At 42.8% G+C, this 18,264-nt stretch overlaps 1 protein-coding gene across 1 annotated transcript in view; it reads right to left on the reverse strand.

Annotated features, from left to right (window-relative positions):
- Nucleotides 1-1,596: 1,596 nt before the first annotated feature.
- Nucleotides 1,597-18,264, reverse strand: part of SLC25A45 (solute carrier family 25 member 45) — a 48,816-nt gene continuing 32,148 nt past the window's right edge. Inside the window, exons 5-7 of the mRNA XM_089653603.1 lie at nt 17,397-17,579; nt 11,422-11,686; nt 1,597-2,016 (exon numbers count right to left, since the gene is read on the reverse strand). Of these exons, the coding sequence (XP_089509729.1) occupies nt 1,751-2,016; nt 11,422-11,686; nt 17,397-17,579 (714 nt within the window). The 3' untranslated portion in view covers nt 1,597-1,750. The remainder of the gene's footprint in view (nt 2,017-11,421; nt 11,687-17,396; nt 17,580-18,264) is intronic.

Consider the following 18,264-nt stretch of genomic DNA (forward strand, 5'->3'; position numbering starts at 1 on the left):
ACCTGTATTTCTTTCATATTTTTTGCCATTGTTTTTATTCTATGAACGTTGCTGATGTAGCCAGGTGCTGACTATATTATTATGCCATTCAGGGACATTTACAGATGAGACTATAGTTCATCCTTTTTTCCCCCTAGTGCCCAGTACTGGGACTGCTACATCACTTCCTGTAAGTAGAGTGGATCCAGTTCTTCTGACAGCAGAGGATCCAGGGGCCTGTAGTCCTATAGCCCATACATACTGTATTTCTGAGTGCTCATTGAACTACAACTACCAGAGAGCTGAGGAACGAGAGGGTTTCTGGCAGAGCAGATATATTCTACAGCAAGGAAATGGCTCTCTCGGTGCAAGATTCAGAACTGAGAACAGGGGGACTGCCGTTCTCCTGCAGAGACAGATTGCTGGTTACTACTACCAGTTCAGCACAGCGGTGGCGCCGTTCACCACACTGGGATTGTATCAGCATCGGGACTGTCACTATCCAGTCTTCAGCCAGTCACCTTTGCTTGCCACACTGACAGGCTGTCAGGCAGTAACTCTGCACTTCTGTGTGAACAGCCAAAAGCCTATTCAAGAACCGTCTTCCTAGGAGGCTGAGCTATCCATGGGATTGGTGAGCAGGGCAGATGCCCAACCTCTTTCTGACAGCACTCTAGAAACACTGCATGCAGACACATTTACACCAAGAGATCTTTGCTTTAAACATTTACCATAGCCTATCTTTTATCTTCATTCTACTGTATATGGGCCCCACCATTGCTAGCAAAAGACAACAGCTATAAATCAACAAGCCTTTTCTTCCCCCTCTCCTGCTGCTGGTGTTGCAGTTACATAGTTACAATGTACCATTTGTGACCATATAATCTGTTAATCGTTACTATTTGGTTATTTCCATTTTATCAGTGTTTTGCTTTTATGTATTAACTGGGGATGTACCTTCTAGACCTTCATTCTGTGGTTTACTCTTTTGAACGAGCCTAATATAGTGTTACTAAAGAATTGTGTCCCTTGCATTAATATTTCATACTGTTGTAGTATGTCTGAACCCAGAGTGTTAGAGGTGTCGGGAGACTTGCAAGGTCAGAGCAACCACTGGAGACAAGCATTATCAAGCGGCCCCTATGGAGGTGACACTACACTGGTGAGATTTGGGTGTACATTACCAAAAACGTCTAATGAAAACCTTGAGAAAACAAAATATCTTAGGCACATGGAAAGGCAATTTCGATGCCAGCAACACACCACCTGTAGAATCAAGTGAGGCAACCCTTTTACCCTAAAGAGTGTCGATTCCCCACTGGCTTGATGCACTGCATAATTATGGTTGCTAGGAGCAGAGAGAGCAACATCTTGGCACAGGCTTCCTACAAAAAGGCAGTTTCTTAGCAATCCTGTCACTGGCAATTTTTCAGCAATGACTACATTGCACATTGGACATCACTTTTACAGTGCCACAGTTGAATAGGTTCAAAATTAGCAGTCATTTGGATGAAGCATCTTACCTGATCTAAACCTGAGAGATGAACTTTTAGACTAAACTTTGATAAAAGATGTATTATAATGCAAATAATGTGTAGATAACCATTAAACAGAATATAGAATGTTTACTTTTTTATTTATTGTTCAAGGTTACGGTATTGAGTTATATATATATTTTTTTCTAATGGTTGAAAAAATAAATTTTTAATACCCATCTATTAGTGTACTGACTTAACGTGTATACTATATTGCTGGATATTGTCATCATTTATCATAATATCAGGAGAAGTTTTTCATAACTCAGAAAAGTCACTGCATTGACAGGGAAGGCTCTCAAGCTGTTAACTGTTAGACCCTTCAACAGTACACGGAGTCCTTCCTGTTTAATACTTTGATAAGTGCAGTCATATAGTCCCCGATACTGCACTTTATACACACCATCCATCTGTAAGCGAGACTTTATAACATCCATTGGGTTTGCAGTTGCCCATCCAACTGTTCCTGCACAGCCACCAGCAAAAAGCATTGTCCATGTACCTGAAGAGACAAAACAAAAAAGTTATCTTTTCTTTCAGCATGCATTATCGACCTGCCATGAAAGAAAGGCTCTGGTTAACAATGTTGCCACCTATTTTTATACCACTAGACCAGTGGTCTCTAAATTGTGGCCAGATGTGGCCCTTTGCTTGCCTTTATTATTATTAAATTATTAGCCAGCTCTTGGGGCACTATTCCTTCCACCAACTCCAATAATGGGGCATAATTCCTGTCATTGACAGAAATTATGGGGCACTATTCTTCCCACTGTTAATAACAACGAGGCACTATTTTCCCCACTAACACCAACAATGGGACACAATTCCTCCCAATGATACCCAAGATGGGGTACTATTCCTACCCTAATACCAAAGATGGGGCATGGTTCACTCCCACTGATGCCAATGATGGGGCACAGTTCCTCCCAATTACACCAATGATGGGGCATACTTCCTCCCACTGACACCAACAATAGACACACAATTCCTCCTAATGACATCAACGATGGGACTATTCTTCCCCCTGACATAAAAAATGAGGCACTATTCCTCCCCCTGACATTAAGTATGGGGTACATTTACTCCCACTTACACCAACAATGGGGCACTATTTCTCCCCTAATACCAAAGATGGGTCATTATTTACTCTTACTGACACCAGGATATTTTCTACTCCCACTGACCACAGTCCAGTCCCCCTAAAGTCTGAAGGACAGAAAACTGTCTCTTTGTTTAGAAAGTTTAGAGTCTCCTACTCTAGACAATAGTTTCTTAAAATGTATATCTTAATCGTACAGTACACGACACAAGACTTGTATTCAAAGACCATGAGTTATAAGCTGCTACCTACATGTCATTGGATACTGGGAAAACATTTGTGAAAACATTTGTGAGGCCTGCCTAAAGAGCATGCCTATATAACCCTGTCAACTCCATGAGGCTCCAGTTTTTTGCTAATATCTTAAACCATTAAATTTTTTTCACCTGAAACTTATCAATATTTGACTGTTAATTGTCTTGCACTACTATGCAATTTCTGGATCGGTTACCCTTGGAACCATACTCCGACCCCACTCTGTGGGGCTGGCCTGTAAAGTTTGCTTTGGGCACTGGATCCTGCATTAGGCACTCACCTTGGCATGAAGTGCAAAGTGTGAAATTAGCTGCAGGGTGTTAAACAGGTCCAGGGTCATGGTCTTATTGTTCCCATACCCTGAAGACCCCTTCAGGGTATGCCCCACCTGACAGGTAAAGTCTGGAATAGATCCAGCATCATAGATAAGGTCAGACAAGGTATCTCTGTATGTTAACAATGGTTCCTTGCTTTTATTAATGCTATCCGCAAGGCATGGCGCATTTGCCATTTAGTGGGCAAAACATTCACTTTATTGTGTTAACCCCTATCAGTTTGGTTTGACCGCTTCTCAACATGAGTACTTTTAAATCTGGCATTTTTATTCACCTTCTATCTGGACTTAGTCTCAGAAGTATAAGATACCGCTTGTGTCATGCCGTTCACCTGCCTGTTCCAACAAGAACACATTCAGTACGTTGATGCATTCTCACAGCCAGTCAATGCCAGAGTTATAGAGACCCCTTCTCTGGACATGCAAAATCCCATCCATTCCATACTCCTGAGTTGTGAGTACCCCAATGAAGATCAACTCACTAGCAATGGTAAGTCAGAGGCGCAAGGGAGCGGGGACAAAAGGGTCAAGTAGCAAACATTTTGCTGGAGGCCTACAGGAAATACAGAACACTGCTCAAGGTGATAGGTGTTCCCTTGCTCTGGAGCAATGTTCTGTTATGACACTGCTTCCCTCATATGATTATCCCCCTCTCAGGCATACACCATGGCCTGCTATTTGGAAAACTCTTGGCACTTTAAGAATGTTCAGCATCCACAGGCGAAAAACCCTAAACATCCTCTTCCCCCTGAGCCTGGCCAGGAAGCAGAAGTGGAACCTTCTTCATTTAAAGATATAGAGGAAAGTATTAAGGAAATAGATTTTGTATTGGGGGCAGTGCATAATTTTACTTACTCTGCATTTTATGAGGTAGAAGCTATGACTTCATGCCAAGTGCTTTTCACTGTGTACGATCAATGAGGTGACACTAGTCTCTGCCTAACAGCACCCGATTCTCCACTGCCAAAACAGATATCTATGGGTACTAAGAGATAGGGCAGGTCTAAAAAGATTTTTCCATACACGCACAGATTGACTTTGCGCTTTAAGAGGACTGGCTCAAAAGGTTTTTTTACTCCTAAGGCTTTTGCTGATATTTATCTTATGGAAAAGGATTTTTAAAACCTCTTGAGAACATAATTCACCAAGTCTCAGGAATTTATTTTATCATTGTGCATTTGGGCAGAATTTTTAGACTAAATGCTTAGTCTGCTGCACATGCTTGTAAAATATAATTTGATGGTAAATGCTTCCTTGGGGAATTCATCGACAAATTCACACTTCTACTTCTTCAAAGAAAGGGATCCTTCTGCACTGTCCAGACTACAACCTCAAAGTAAGGCTTAAAACTTCCTTTCATCGCAACCCTGGCCCACCAAGCCTTCCCTGGAGCCTTCTTCAAAATGAAGGGACGCCCCCACTCCTTAGAGTGGGTGGACATCTGTTCATTCCACACTGGATCTGAGACATCCCAGACCTCTGGGACCAATGTGTCTTTTTAAAGGGGAACAAAATAGAATTTCTGTCTCCGACAAAGGCAAATCACACTAAACAGCGGTTTCCAATCCACACTGCATCTAAGTCCAAAAATGGAACCCTGGACTTCCAACTGTCTAATGCATTACGAGGACTTGAGCTGTTGGCTCTGAGGAAGAGGCTGAGTCCTCAAAATGCGTTAGCTAGTTGGAAGTCCAGGGTTCCATTTTATGGACTTAGATGCAGTGTGGATTGGACATTGTTTAGTGTGATGTGTCTTTGTCTTATATGTCCACTGTGAGTATGATACTTACTTTTTATTCTTTTAATAAATACTTTTTACGATAATGCACTAGGCCTGTGTGCCCTATTTTTGTTTTCTTTTGTATCCAGTGACTTTGGACTACCACATATTCCAGGACATCTAAAGGAATTGTTACCTTAGCCTCTGCTGAGTCCATCCCCAACGCAGGAGTACAGAGTTTGATATGTTTGAGAACTAACATTTCCCTGTGAAGAAACAACATATCCCACAGTCCCTGAGTCTCTTAGTCTAGTGCTCTGCAGGTGAGAGCTAAAGAGTAATTAGATCTGATAGACACAAACAGGTGGAGCAATTAACAGAGAGCTCACCATATAGCTGAAAGAAAAGTGTCTCGGCACATTTCTGCTGCAGCACTGAGGAAATGGCAAGGCATGCACTGGATAATGTGTGACCCAGAACAAGAAGTTGCATGGCTAGCTGCAGCGATACGTGCATATAAGGAAATCAATCAGCCATGACACTACAAACTGCATCTAGGTAAGGCAAACAAATGAACCAGGGAATATAGTTACAGTAATATCTAGCTAACATAATAGAAACATTTTTAGGCCTCATGCACACAGAACATTTGCCTTTCTCCTTTGAAAGCGGCTTAAAAAATGCACTTAAAGTTGCTGTCAGGAAACTAGTACAGCTACGTCTACCAGAACACAGATGATAATATCCAGCGTGCACTGACACGTAGGTGCATTTCTGTGCACCAGCGTGCATCGACGCGCACATCTTCATGCATTGGCGCCAAGCTGTCTATTTACAGGAGACTCTACTGTGTACTAATCGCTGGATGTTCTTCAGCTTCCTGTGATCTGTGCTCCTGTGTTCTTGTTTGCACTGTCTGATCTTCTGTTGCTGAACCGCTTATTCCTGACCTAGCTCTGTGGATTCTGGATTCTGACCTCGGCTTGCCTCTGACTACTCTCTGCCTGATCTCCTGGTACTGACCTCGGCTTGCCTCTGACTACTCTCTGCCTGATCTCCTGGTGCTGACCTCAGCTTGCTACTGGAACTGGCCCTGTTTGCTAACCTGGCACCAACCCCAGCCTGACTTCTGACCATGCTGCTGTATTGCTGTGCATGACCCTGGCTCACCTTGAATATGTCCCTGATTGTGACAGTCACCTGCTATCAAGCTACCGGTACCCGTGCTTCTTTGAGTCTTTTACCTCTGTCACTATGTTTAGGGGTGCTCAGACCATAGCCGCAAGGAAAGCCCTCTCATCAACTTGGCTTCCAACCAAGGTATGTGACAGTTGCTTATTTCACAGGCGTTTAGGAGCATCAAGAGTATGGACGCTAATGAATTCCATTGAATACATTAATATTCTGGCCACTGGAATGCATTATTGCACCTAAACATGTCTAGCTTTTAGGCACATTTGGATGGCATTCAGTGTTTATTCTGCTCTTCAGCTCCTCTCCTGAACTTGCTTTTGATAATTTTTTTTCAGCATGTAAATGCTGCTCTTCTAATACCTCTTCTAAAAAAAAGCCCACCAAATGCCTGTAAAAGGGGTGTTTTTTTAAGCCCAACATGCATGAGGCCTAAAATATACAATTAAGTATAATAAATAATACAACGCAAAAATAAAAAATCATATGATTAATAATAACAAAGTAATAAAAAGTCCACTGTCCCAAATAAACGGTGATTAAGTGCTCCAATAGAAAACAGTGCGAAAACGAAATGTGTTCTTTAAATGATATCCCTACACCATACTCCGTGATCACTTTCCAGTACAATCAACACTCACCAGATTTGATGGACTCTTAGCTTGTAGGGCTTAAGTCAAAAAAGGCTTTTACTGGTGAAGTGTGTTCCCAGGAATAAACAGGATTCAGAGTGGAAATGCTTGCTTTGTACTCTCCGATGACCATCAAGTGGGCAGATGAGATACAAAAAACAAGGGGGGACACTAATAGCGTAATACTGTAATACTTCTTTATTAAAATAAAACCGAAGTAATATTGCACTCACATGTTACAAAATAATAAAGGCTTTAAAAATGGTTTGTATTTTGTGACTCCCACATCAGAGGTGCTTAATTGGTAACAATGGCTCCGGAGCGCCGCTAATAGAGTGTGCTCTACTCACCAGACGTGACGTCACAAAGCCTACGCCGGATCCGGAAATTACATTGACGCATTTCACCTCCCATCCAGAGCGTTCTCGCAGACAACTATCTCCGATTCCTGCTTGCAAAATATACCAACTACTACTCCTCCCACACTCATGACTCACTTCCTATTAGGTGTACCGACTTCAAAATCATAGATCAGAACGTTACTTCCTGGCATTCTCGATACAGCCAATATAAAAAAAATATATATTTATAAAATGACAAATCAATCTAAAAACAACCAATTTGTCATGATACCCAATAAATAATACAATATAACTAAGTAAACATATTAAAATAACAAGTATTACCAAGAAATAGAAATCTAAACCGTCCTGTACTATTATGTTACTAAAAAAAAAGCATGCTTCACCAAAAATACAATAAAATTAAATAGAATCAAACCCTAAACATTGTAGTCAATTATAATTTAATTACCAATTGGACAGAAAACAATTTAAATCTATATCTGCACTCAACCTCTTAGGGGCCAATCTAAAGATCCACCTAGTTTCATTCTATGAGATATCCTTCCAACCACTTGCTGACCGCAGATAGCCGAATGATGGCTTCATTGTGGCTGGCCAGTTCTGGGTGGGCGACATATGACATCCTCCCAGAACGCTTCAGAGCGATACTGCCACCAACATCCACGAAAAACGGCTGTTTTTCGGGGATTTTCCAGCATGACCGATAAAAATAAATGAGAAGATCCACGAAAAATGGCCGACGGGCTGACCCCACTAATGGCGTGAATATCGGCCGATTTTTCGTGGGGACGAAAATTTGGCCAATAAATGACCCATTTTGGCCTGCATTAAGCCCTACAAGCTAAGAGTCCATCAAATCTGGTGAGTGTGAATTGTACTGGAAAGTGGTCACAGAGTATGGAGTGGGGATATCATTTAAAGAACACATTTTGTTTTGGCACCATTTTCTATTGGAGCACTTAATCACTGGTTATTTGGGACAGTGGACTTTTTATTACTTTATTATTATTAATCGTTGATTTTTTTATTTTTGCACTGTATTATTTATTATACTTAAGTGTGATGGGTCTTTTACCTTATGAGCAGCAGCATTCATTATTTGAGCTTTATTTGTCACATAAGCGCGGGTTATTTGATGTTTGTTTTTTTTCCCTAAAATGTACAATACCTTTAGGGTTGCCTTCTTGGTTGCCATCACGTCATGTTTCCCACTTAGCAACTCCCTCTCATAAAGAACATTTTCTTGCTTTGCACAAGGATAGACTAGTTTTTGAAACCATAACCTTTCTGGTCTCTTTCCACCTCAATGAGGACATAGTCCTTCCTGTCCTCTGTTCTGCTGCAGAACTTGACAAGGAAATTGCATTTGTAATTTGTATTACATTGTTTGTATGTAATTAGGGTTGTCAGAGTCCAGGTTGGCAGCCACAACCTTTTTTTTTAAGACATTTGTTTGTTCTACCTGGAGGTTCTGGTAAAATACACCCTTCCTCCTGCTTCACCATTGCAGGGTGGATCAGACAATGCATTTCCTTGACCTATAACTTTAAGGACTGGGTTTCTCCCTTTCCCATCAGAATCAATTCCACCAAGGCTGTTGGCATCTTTTGGACTTTTCAGCATCATGCATCTGTGTCCCAGATTTGCAATTTCACCACCCTGTCTTCTATTCACAAGTTTTTCAAGTTATACCAAGTGAATTTTCAGGCCTCAGCTGATGTGAGCTTCAGCTGCAGGGGGCTTCAAGCTGTTATCTGAATATTTTGTTTAGGTTCCTTAAATCCTTGTGCTTCTTGTGGGCCTGTTGGCAGTTCAATGTTGTTGCTTGGGTACATCTCATGGTCTATGAATAAAGTCCTGTGTCCTGTACTGTACAATTAAGATAAAAGGAATTTTGACTTGCCTGCAAGTGCATTATCTTGGAGTACAGTACAGGACACAGGTCCCTCTTCTCTGTGTCTTGATCATTCTTTATTGCGTGCTAAAAAACTGAAGCCTCATGGAGCAAGCATGGTATATGGGTATAATCTAGGGCTGGCCCTAGCAAAAGTTTTTACCAGTGTCCAGTCACCTGAAGTTAACAGTATATGTGTCAGGGATCCCCGCGGCGCTGGTCCCGGCGCAGGCGCAGTGCGCCGCCTTGTGCAGGGACGCGGGCACTAGGTCCTGGCCGGCCGCATGCGCACTAGGAGCCGCAGGCGCGCGCCTGGCACCAATGACGGCGCAGGGCGCAATATTTAAACGGCCCTGAGCTGTCATTCAGTGCCTTCTGGTCTTACCTGCATTCCTGATCCTGTGAACCTGTATCCTGTAAGTTGCTGACCCAGATTGTACCTGACCACGCTGTATTCTCCTGCTCTGACCCTTGGCTTGCCTGACCTCTCTCCCGGATGCCCCCTATTGGATCTGACTTTCTGTTACTGACCTGGCGTGTGACCCGACTATTCTCTGCCCGCTGCTTTGTACCGCACCGTCCCCACGGCTACCGACCCGGCTTGTCAGATCTTGCACCTGCTCAGCCATCCATCCATCCATCCATCCATCCCATCGGGGTTACCCAACCTCCTCATATCAGGCTCTCCCCTGCGGGAGCCCGGGCGAATACACCTACCACTGACGGGCGTGCTCAGTAGTCACGACCTGGTCTCAGGGTACTCCAAGTCCATCCCCACCATCAGGGGTCCTGGTGAACAAGTGCTCTGGGGCTTAGATTCCGTGCTCTGAGGACGCCTGATCAGTGGAGTGCTAGTGGTACCGCCGGGCGGTCCCTTACAATATGATTGATGGTTTATGAATATAAGTCTTGTACTGTACTTTCCGATAAAGAATTTACAGGTAAGTCAAATTCCTAAAATGAAGTAGGAGTATAAGGCAATTTCTCATAAAACAGCTCTTAAGTGCATATAATAACACACAAAATAAATAATTATAAAGGGACAAAAATAATAAAATAAAAGCAAACAGCCCTTCCACCAAGGTGTAATGAAGTGTGTTTTGCAAGTCCAGTCCACTTTAATAGTTCCTCCAAAAAACAATCTCTGTATTCCAAAATGATCACTCTTAACACCTGTGTTTTTGCAAAACACACTTCATTATTCCTTTTATTTTTTTTTTTGTCCTTTTATAATTATTTGTTTTATATTTATATCATGTGTTATTATATGTAGTTAAGTGCTGTTTTATAAGACATTACCTTATACTCATACTTAATTTTATTTATTATTATAACAGTGGCTCATTATCTTGGATTTTTTTGTTTTTTGTTTTTTTGCAATTTAATTCACCAACCCAAAAGCGCATAGTTATAAGCTCTTTGAGCATATACTTGTTGTATTTAAGTCAAAATTCTTATTTCAATATCAAAATAATTCGGGGAATGGCTAATTATTAGCCCCTTAGTGCTGTTGAATGTCTAACAGACAGGCTTTTTCAAAAGAGGGCCAGCATTAGCAGTTTTTGTTTTTTTCCATGAGTTGTAGTAACATAGCCCTAAAGGGTACACATATGCAGCCAACTCAACAAAGAAGGCACATAGCAGCTTGGAAAAAAATAACAGGCAAACATAGTAAAGTGAAAGCACAGGCATGTACCCATAAGTCATACAATGCATGTACCCATAAGTCATACAATGCATGCATAAAGTGATTTTGTCACAAATTAAAAACATTTAAATAAAGCAGCCCATAAACTTGCATCAGTAATACTTTCCTGTCCATCCATAGGTAAATGGATACTTTTCTATCTTGCAAAACTACACCTGAGGGTAGAATCTTCAGCGTCCAACACTTCTAGGGTTTGTTGGATGCATGTCTAACACTGGAGATGCAGCACTGTAGGTGATGCAGCAGATGACAAGCAATCCCACAGCGTGTAGTGGGAAGACACAGGTATCCAACACACCAGAAGGTGTCAAATGCTGAAGATCCCACTGGTGGGTGTCATTCCACAAGAAAGCAAAGTTTCCATTCACTGGTGGTGGGACTGGAAAGTACCGTATTATTGTTGTATGATTAAATGCAGCCTTTATTTTTTTTTCAATCAACAGTGTCACTTTAAAGTGTAAACCCTATTGTCACTACTGAGGTCAGCCTAAAAGGTCTCTATACATTGCTGCTATGTTGTTATGAATGAGAGTTCATCAAATGATGGAATGATGTACAGGAATGATGTTCAGAGTCTTTGTCTTCCTTGGCAGTAGCTTAGTAAAGGCCAGCCTTTTTGGCATCATCATATGAGACTCACAATACTCTTTGGTGAATTGATCTACATTATAACTAATTATTCTTGGTGATTGAAAACATTTATACTTACTTGGCAATTCTCCATTGCTTGTCATCCATTTGCAAAGTACTTCATAAGTTAGGAAATAGATACCAACAGTAGGTACATCCCGCAGAACCAATGCCGTAGACCCTCTGTAGAGACCAGCAATTCCTTCCTCTTTTAATATGATTGTAGCACAGTGTGCTGGGCCATGGTATTTAGCCTGGATCTTGCCTGTTTTATTGTTCCTCAATGAATTGGTCTGGTTCTGCAACCTTACTTTTATCAAATCAATTGGTGCTGTGAAGTATACCTACATATGAAAAAGTTAATACACCTGTTTAGTCATTGCATGATCTGTCACATACAACGTTAGCAAAAAAAAAAAAACTCTATGTGTAGCCATGTGCTGGCTATATCATTATGCCATTCGGGGCCACAGATGAGACTATAGTTAATCCTTTTGCCCCTATTGCCCAGTACTGGGACTGCTACATCACTTCCTGTTAGCAGAGTGGATCCAGTTCTTCTGACAACATAAGATCCTGGGACCTGTAGTCCTATAGCCACTACATACTGTATTTCTGAGTGCTGATTGAAGTACAACTACCTGGGGAAGGAGAATCAGAGAGCAGATATATCCTACAGCAGGGGTAGGCAACCCCTGGCACTTGTGCCAAAGATGGAATGCAACAGCATCAAGGACGTCACTCAAGGGGAGTCCTGGGAGACCCACCTCCCAAATAATAAAAGCTGGCCAGTGGCTGCATACAGAAGAAACAGTGCGACTGGTGCCTGCCCACCTCCCTTCCCGCTGGGGTCGGATCCTGTGTTGCTCTCTCCACACTGAAAGTGTGTCAAGTCGGATTCCCCAGGCTGCCTGTTCTCACTTTGAAAGGACAATTATATTCAGTATTTTCATCTGTGGTACAGCAATCGTTTAGCCTAAGCCGGCTCATAGCCAGGCTTTTACTATCGGTTTACATGCCCTGCCTCTAAACATTTCTTTCCCTCAGCACCATGCGCCTGACTCAGCTTGGAGGGGATATAGCCAGAGAGGTTTATCTTCAAATGGCTATTAACCCCTTCTGCCACAATCTTTTATGAGTAACAAAGCAAAGGATTTAATGTGGAGGAAGAAGGGTTTTAAAGGCTTTTCTGACATAACGGCTATTGGGAACTACTAAATTAGGCTACATTTGCAGGGGCATTTAGCCACAGTGCAAATGGCAATAGTAGGAATGCGCTGACCCAGTTGCTGTTTTTGACACCAGTGAGTAGTTATCTGCAGCCACCAAGCCTGTACAATACACCAAGGCTCGAAAAAATCCCAGGAGCCAGATCGCCATGGCGACTAGAAATTGTATCCTGGCGCCTGGGTTCACACACTGCCTCCCATTGCCTTCAATGCAAATATGCCTCCCATTGCCTTCAATGCAAATATGCCTCCCACTGACTTCAATGCAAAAATTCCTGTCAATAGCAATCCTATGTGAACACTTCTCTCCGCATGCTACTATCACTTGCGAGTCTGGAAAGCATCACTACAAACTCGCACAGGACCTCTTTCGTAAAGGCACTCAAAACACATAATATTTAGCCTGTCATGCAAATCTGAGTTTGAAAATGCATCCAGAATTGCATGTGTGTGAACCAAAGTGACTCCATTTACACCTGGGCGTGTGGAGATCGCGGCAGAATTGCTGTGATCGCAAAACACAGGTTCAGGTGTCAATATTTTCTATGGCACCTAAAACGTGGTGCGGTTTTGCCGTGATTGTCACGCGGCAAATAACTTCACGTGCAGCTTGTCGCCCAAAAGTTGCATTTCCGCAGACAAAAAAAAACCTGTCTCCTAACTTTTTTAGCTGGCTGCTAGATTCAATTGGTGTGAGCTGAGGTGTGAAGATGCAGGAACTGAGGCTGATCTGAGGTGTGAAAGTACAGGATTTGGGGAGAGCTGAAGTGTAAAGGTGCAGGAAGTGGGGTGATATTAGCAGTAAGGATGCAGGAATTACAGATTGGAGGTGTGAAAATGCTGGAATTGGGACTAATCCGAGGCCTGAAGGAACAGGAATTGAGGTTGATCGGGGTTGTAAAAATTCAGGAATTGGGGTGAACTGAGGTCTGGAGGTGCACGAATTAGTGTAATTTGAGGTAGAAAGGTGCAGGGATTGGGGTGATCTGAGGCTTGGAGGTGCAGGAATTGGGGTAATCTGAGGTATGTAGGTGCAGAAATTGTGATCAGAGTTCTGGGGGTTCTGGAATTGGGGCTTATCTGAGACTTGAAGGCACAGGAATTGTCGCTTGGGATTGGGGTGTAAAGTTGCAAGACCTGGGGTGAGCCAAGGTGTGAAGGTTCAGGGCCCTCTGTTTCCTCTTGTACCAAATTGTATTGTAACTGTAATTATTATTATTATTATTATACAGGATTTATATAGCGCCAATAGTTTGCTCAGCGCTTTACAGTATAAAGGGAGACAATAGAGCAACAAGAGGAAAGTTTTTAGGGAGGTTTAGTATAAGGTATGCTAAGTGGAATGGATGTCTATGCAGTAGTGATGCCCCTACGAATTGCATCAATCTTATTTTTGAAGTGATTTGAAATCTCGTAAGCAGTGAGTGAGGTACTGGGTGGAGTTGGAGGTGGAGAAAGTAGAGAATTAAAAGTTGAGAAGACATGACGAGGACTGGATGATAAGCTAGCAATGAGAGGGACAAAGTAGGCTTGTTTGGCAGCATGGAGGGAGGAATTGTATGATAAGAAAGCAGATTTATATAGGCTGAATGCTTGCTGAGATTTGGTTTTACGCCACAATCGCTCCAGTGCATGACTATGTCTATTAAGATTTCTTGTGTCGTCAGTCTGCCAAGGTTGTAATGGTCGGGGCCTGATGCTTTGTGTTGTTAGAGGAGCAAGTGAGTCTAATGTGGATGAAAGCGAACTGTTGTAGACAGCAGTGGCCAGGTCAGGGCAGCACAGGGGAGAGATTCTGTCATAGAGGCGGTCAGTTGCAGACTGGAAAGGAGCAGGGTTCAAGTAGTGAAGGTTTCTGTTGGTAATTGTTTGCTGCTTGGAGGGATAGGTGTTTGAAGATGAGGACACTGTGAAGGTGATGAGATTGTGATCAGAGAGAGGAAAGGGGGTGTTTGTGAGGTTGTAGGGAGTGCAAAGATGGGAGAAAACGAGGTCTAATGTGTTCCCATCAGAGTGAGTGGAGGACAGTGTCCATTTCATTAAGGCAAAAGAAGAGGTTAGGTTGAAGAGTTGGGATGTAGCCGGGTTTTTCACATTAATGGGGATGTTAAAATCTCCAAGAATGATAGTGGGTAGTTCAGAGGAGAGAAAGTAGGGTAGCCAGGTGGGGAAATCATCAAGCAAGCGGGACACCGATAGATCACTGCAATCCTCAGAGACATGGGAGAAAACAGCCGAATGCAGTGAGTCTCAAAAGAAGAGAAGGATAGAGAGAGAGGGTTAGGGAGGACTTGAAAGGTGCTAAGCGGGGATATAAGCAAACCAACTCCACCTCCAGAGGAAAGTGCTGTGGGAGAAGCAGAATCTGCTGCTTGAAGCCAGGTTTCTGTAACTTCTAGTAGGTTAAGGGAGCGGGAGACAAAAAGGTCATGGACAGAGGTGAGCTTATTACAGACAGAGCAGGCATTCCGGAGTACACATGAAAAAGGGAGGGTGGTTTTTGGGAGCATGGGGACTGATATTAAATTGAGGGGATTGTGGCTATTCCTGGAGGAAGGAGGGTGCCTGGTGTGGAGGTGAGATACTGGAGTACCAGGGTTCAGGGAGATATCCCCAGAGGTTAGGAGAAGAAGGAGGGTGAGGAAAGTAAGATGGGAGCAGCATGAATACGAATGCACATGACTTCCAGTCCTGGTGTTTGGGTCAGCAGGTGAGTAAAGTATTAGCAGGAGGTGATGATAGCAGTAGTAGAGAGATGGTAGCAGTGAGGATGATATGTATAAGCTTTGGGGTGGAGCAGAGGGGTAAAGAAATTAGATTTTGGGTGGTCAAATGAGCAACTCTTCTCTTCCCCAATTAGGAACTGATAAGGATTATATGAATTGGGGGGGGGGATGTTTCTCAAAGACAGACCAGACACAGGCCAGAGCCATAAAAGAAGTGCAACAAGAGGTGAGAATCAATCAACACAAACAGACCAAAATATATACACTATTTTTTCTGAGATTTGCAGAAAGACTATGAATTGCTGAAGTTACAGTTTAGAGTGGAGATGAGGGCAGCAATTTACCCAGAGATAGTAGAAGTCTATGCATTGCTGAAGTTACAGTTTAGAGTGGAGATGAGAGCAGCAATTTACCTGTGAAAAAGCAGAGAAGCCATGATTAGAGTGCTGTGTTCAGCTGCAGCTCCACACTCCAGCATAAACTACACTCACGCAGAGACCTGCACCCCATCTGTGACTGTGCCCCCCGTCACAGATTGTAACTGTAATGTCTGCCTTAATTTTGTAAAGCACTGCTCAAACTGTTCGCGCTATATAAATCCTGTATAATAATAATTAAAAAATGGGGAGATCTGAGGGGAGAAATGTGCAGGAACTGGGGCTGATCTGAGGCCTGGAGATGCAGGAATTGGAGCTGACCTGAGGTCTGGAGTTCCAAGAATTGGGGTGATCTGAGGTGTGAAAGTGCAGGAATTGGAGCGAATCTGAAGTGTAAAGGTGAAGGAATTGGGGCTGATCTGAGGCCTGAAGAAACAGGAATTGGGGCTGTTCAGTGTGTAAAAGCACAGGAATTGAAGTAATCTGAGTTGTGAAGGTACAGAAACTGGAGCTGATCTGAAGCCTGAAGAAACATGCATTGGGCCTGATCAGGGGGTGCAAAAATGCAGGATTTGGGGTGATCTGAGGTGTGAAGGTACAGGAATTGGGGTGATCTGAGGTGTGAAGGTGCAGGAATGAAGGTTGATTTATGGTCTGAAGGTGCAAGAACAAACCTCTGCCCTCCTAACCAGTAGAGACCCCCTTCAAGTACACACTCCCAATCTTTCAGCACAGACTACCCCTCCTTCTGCCACCAGTACAGACCTTCCTCCAAACCACATTCCCTCTCCTCCCCCCCAGTACAGACCTCCTCCCTCCCCACCAGTACAGACTCCCCCTCAAGTACAGATCCCCTTCCCTATAGTACAGACCCCCTCTTCCAGTACAAACCTCCTCCTTCCACACCAATACAGACCTTCCTCAAAACCAGTCCCCCTCTCCTCCCCACCAGTACAGACTTCCTCCTTCCCCACCAATACAGACTCCCCTCCCTTACTACCAGTAAAGACCCCACCTCTAGCACAGCCCCCCTAAGTACAGACCTCCCTCCAGTACAGACCCCTTCCCCACTCCAGTACAGCCCCTCTTCCCATTTTCACCAGTATAGATGCACCCTGCAGGACAGACTCCCCTCCTCCCCACCACTACAGACCTTCTTCATCCTCACCTGTATAGACCCCTTCTCCCCTTTAGGCTACCGTTTTATGTAAAACATATCATCAGTATCTATTCTGCAAGAAAAGAAAACAAACCACAAACCTGTAGCATGGTGATACAAAACAATAGAATGTTGCAGATGATTAGAAGAATTTATAATAGTTGCCTGCCTCCCTGATTGGATCCAGGAGCTACCTAAAGATTCTTTGCAAAGAACATTTTGAAGGGGCTAGTTATGTCCTTCTGCCCCCTAGTTCACAGTGCTTGGACCTGACAATAAGTATTCCCAGAACTAAGATCTGCATTGTAGGATAGAAGGAGCATGTAGGTTTGCACCATTCTGGGAACTCTTGGTGTTCTGAGGGCACTGGTTGCAGGTAAGCAGACACTGTAAATGTAATCATAGGGTGCAAACTAACCACTGGAAATGCCACTCTGCTGTGTAAGTTTACAATTTGTACAAAATTGTCTAACATTTTAAAAATATTAATAATTGCATTTTTTAAATTAATAATTAAATATCTAATTACAGAAAAATCTGTAAAGTGATATCTATAAACTTACCTGGACTAGGCCTGAGAAGCACCCAGCCACAAACACCTGATGATTTGCTGGTGGATTCTTCCAGTCTTTACTTGTTGTGTTGGTTAAATAGCATAGGGCTTTACTATATGATCCAAATAAAAGGGAATTGCTTATTGCCACACTGCCCACTGGAAAACTCATACCTTTAAAAAATCCCAAAACCTATAAATAGAAAGACATTGAACATTGAAGGTTCCTTGAAAAAGACTGAAGTGGACTTTCCACTAATAAACTCACTTTTTCTCATTCAGTTCCTTCCCCCTCCTTCTTTTACAAAACCACATACAATTTTAAATGTTTATGCATTTATATATTATCTTTTTTTTCTTTTTGCTGCTTGCCACCTGCCACTTCTTCATTACTCCTGTATGGGTAAGTTGACATATACAGTACAGGCATGAAATCCCACAATGTTTCAGCACTGATTTGCTTCCTTCAGGAATGTATGCTGTGGATATCTTAGGAAGCTGCAGGCATGCGGGTATGTCAATCACCCCTGATTCTCTGATGTGAAATGTTCTTCTAGCTCCTAACATGTTCATTGAACAACATTTTCACCATTTAGTCTACAAAGTACTAGTCCCCACTAGGAATATTTTGCTACACCAGAGACACAGCAGAAAATGGAAATCTCCCAAAAATAAGGTGTAAAACCTTTTTTGCCTTCACTGGTCACTAGTAGAGATGAGCGAATCGAACTAGGCGAACCGGAATTCGAGTCGAATTTCAGGAAATATTCGATTCGTGTCGAAACCGAAATTTTGCCTACTTCGGGTGCGCGAATCGAACATTTCCCGATCAGCCGGCAAAAGTGTCCCTGCAGTGAGCTCCGCTATTTCTGACAGTT

This window comes from Staurois parvus, unplaced genomic scaffold (assembly GCF_062004578.1).
Source record: "Staurois parvus isolate SC_StPar_1 unplaced genomic scaffold, SC_StPar_1.0 ptg000715l, whole genome shotgun sequence".
Taxonomy (NCBI): domain Eukaryota; kingdom Metazoa; phylum Chordata; class Amphibia; order Anura; family Ranidae; genus Staurois; species Staurois parvus.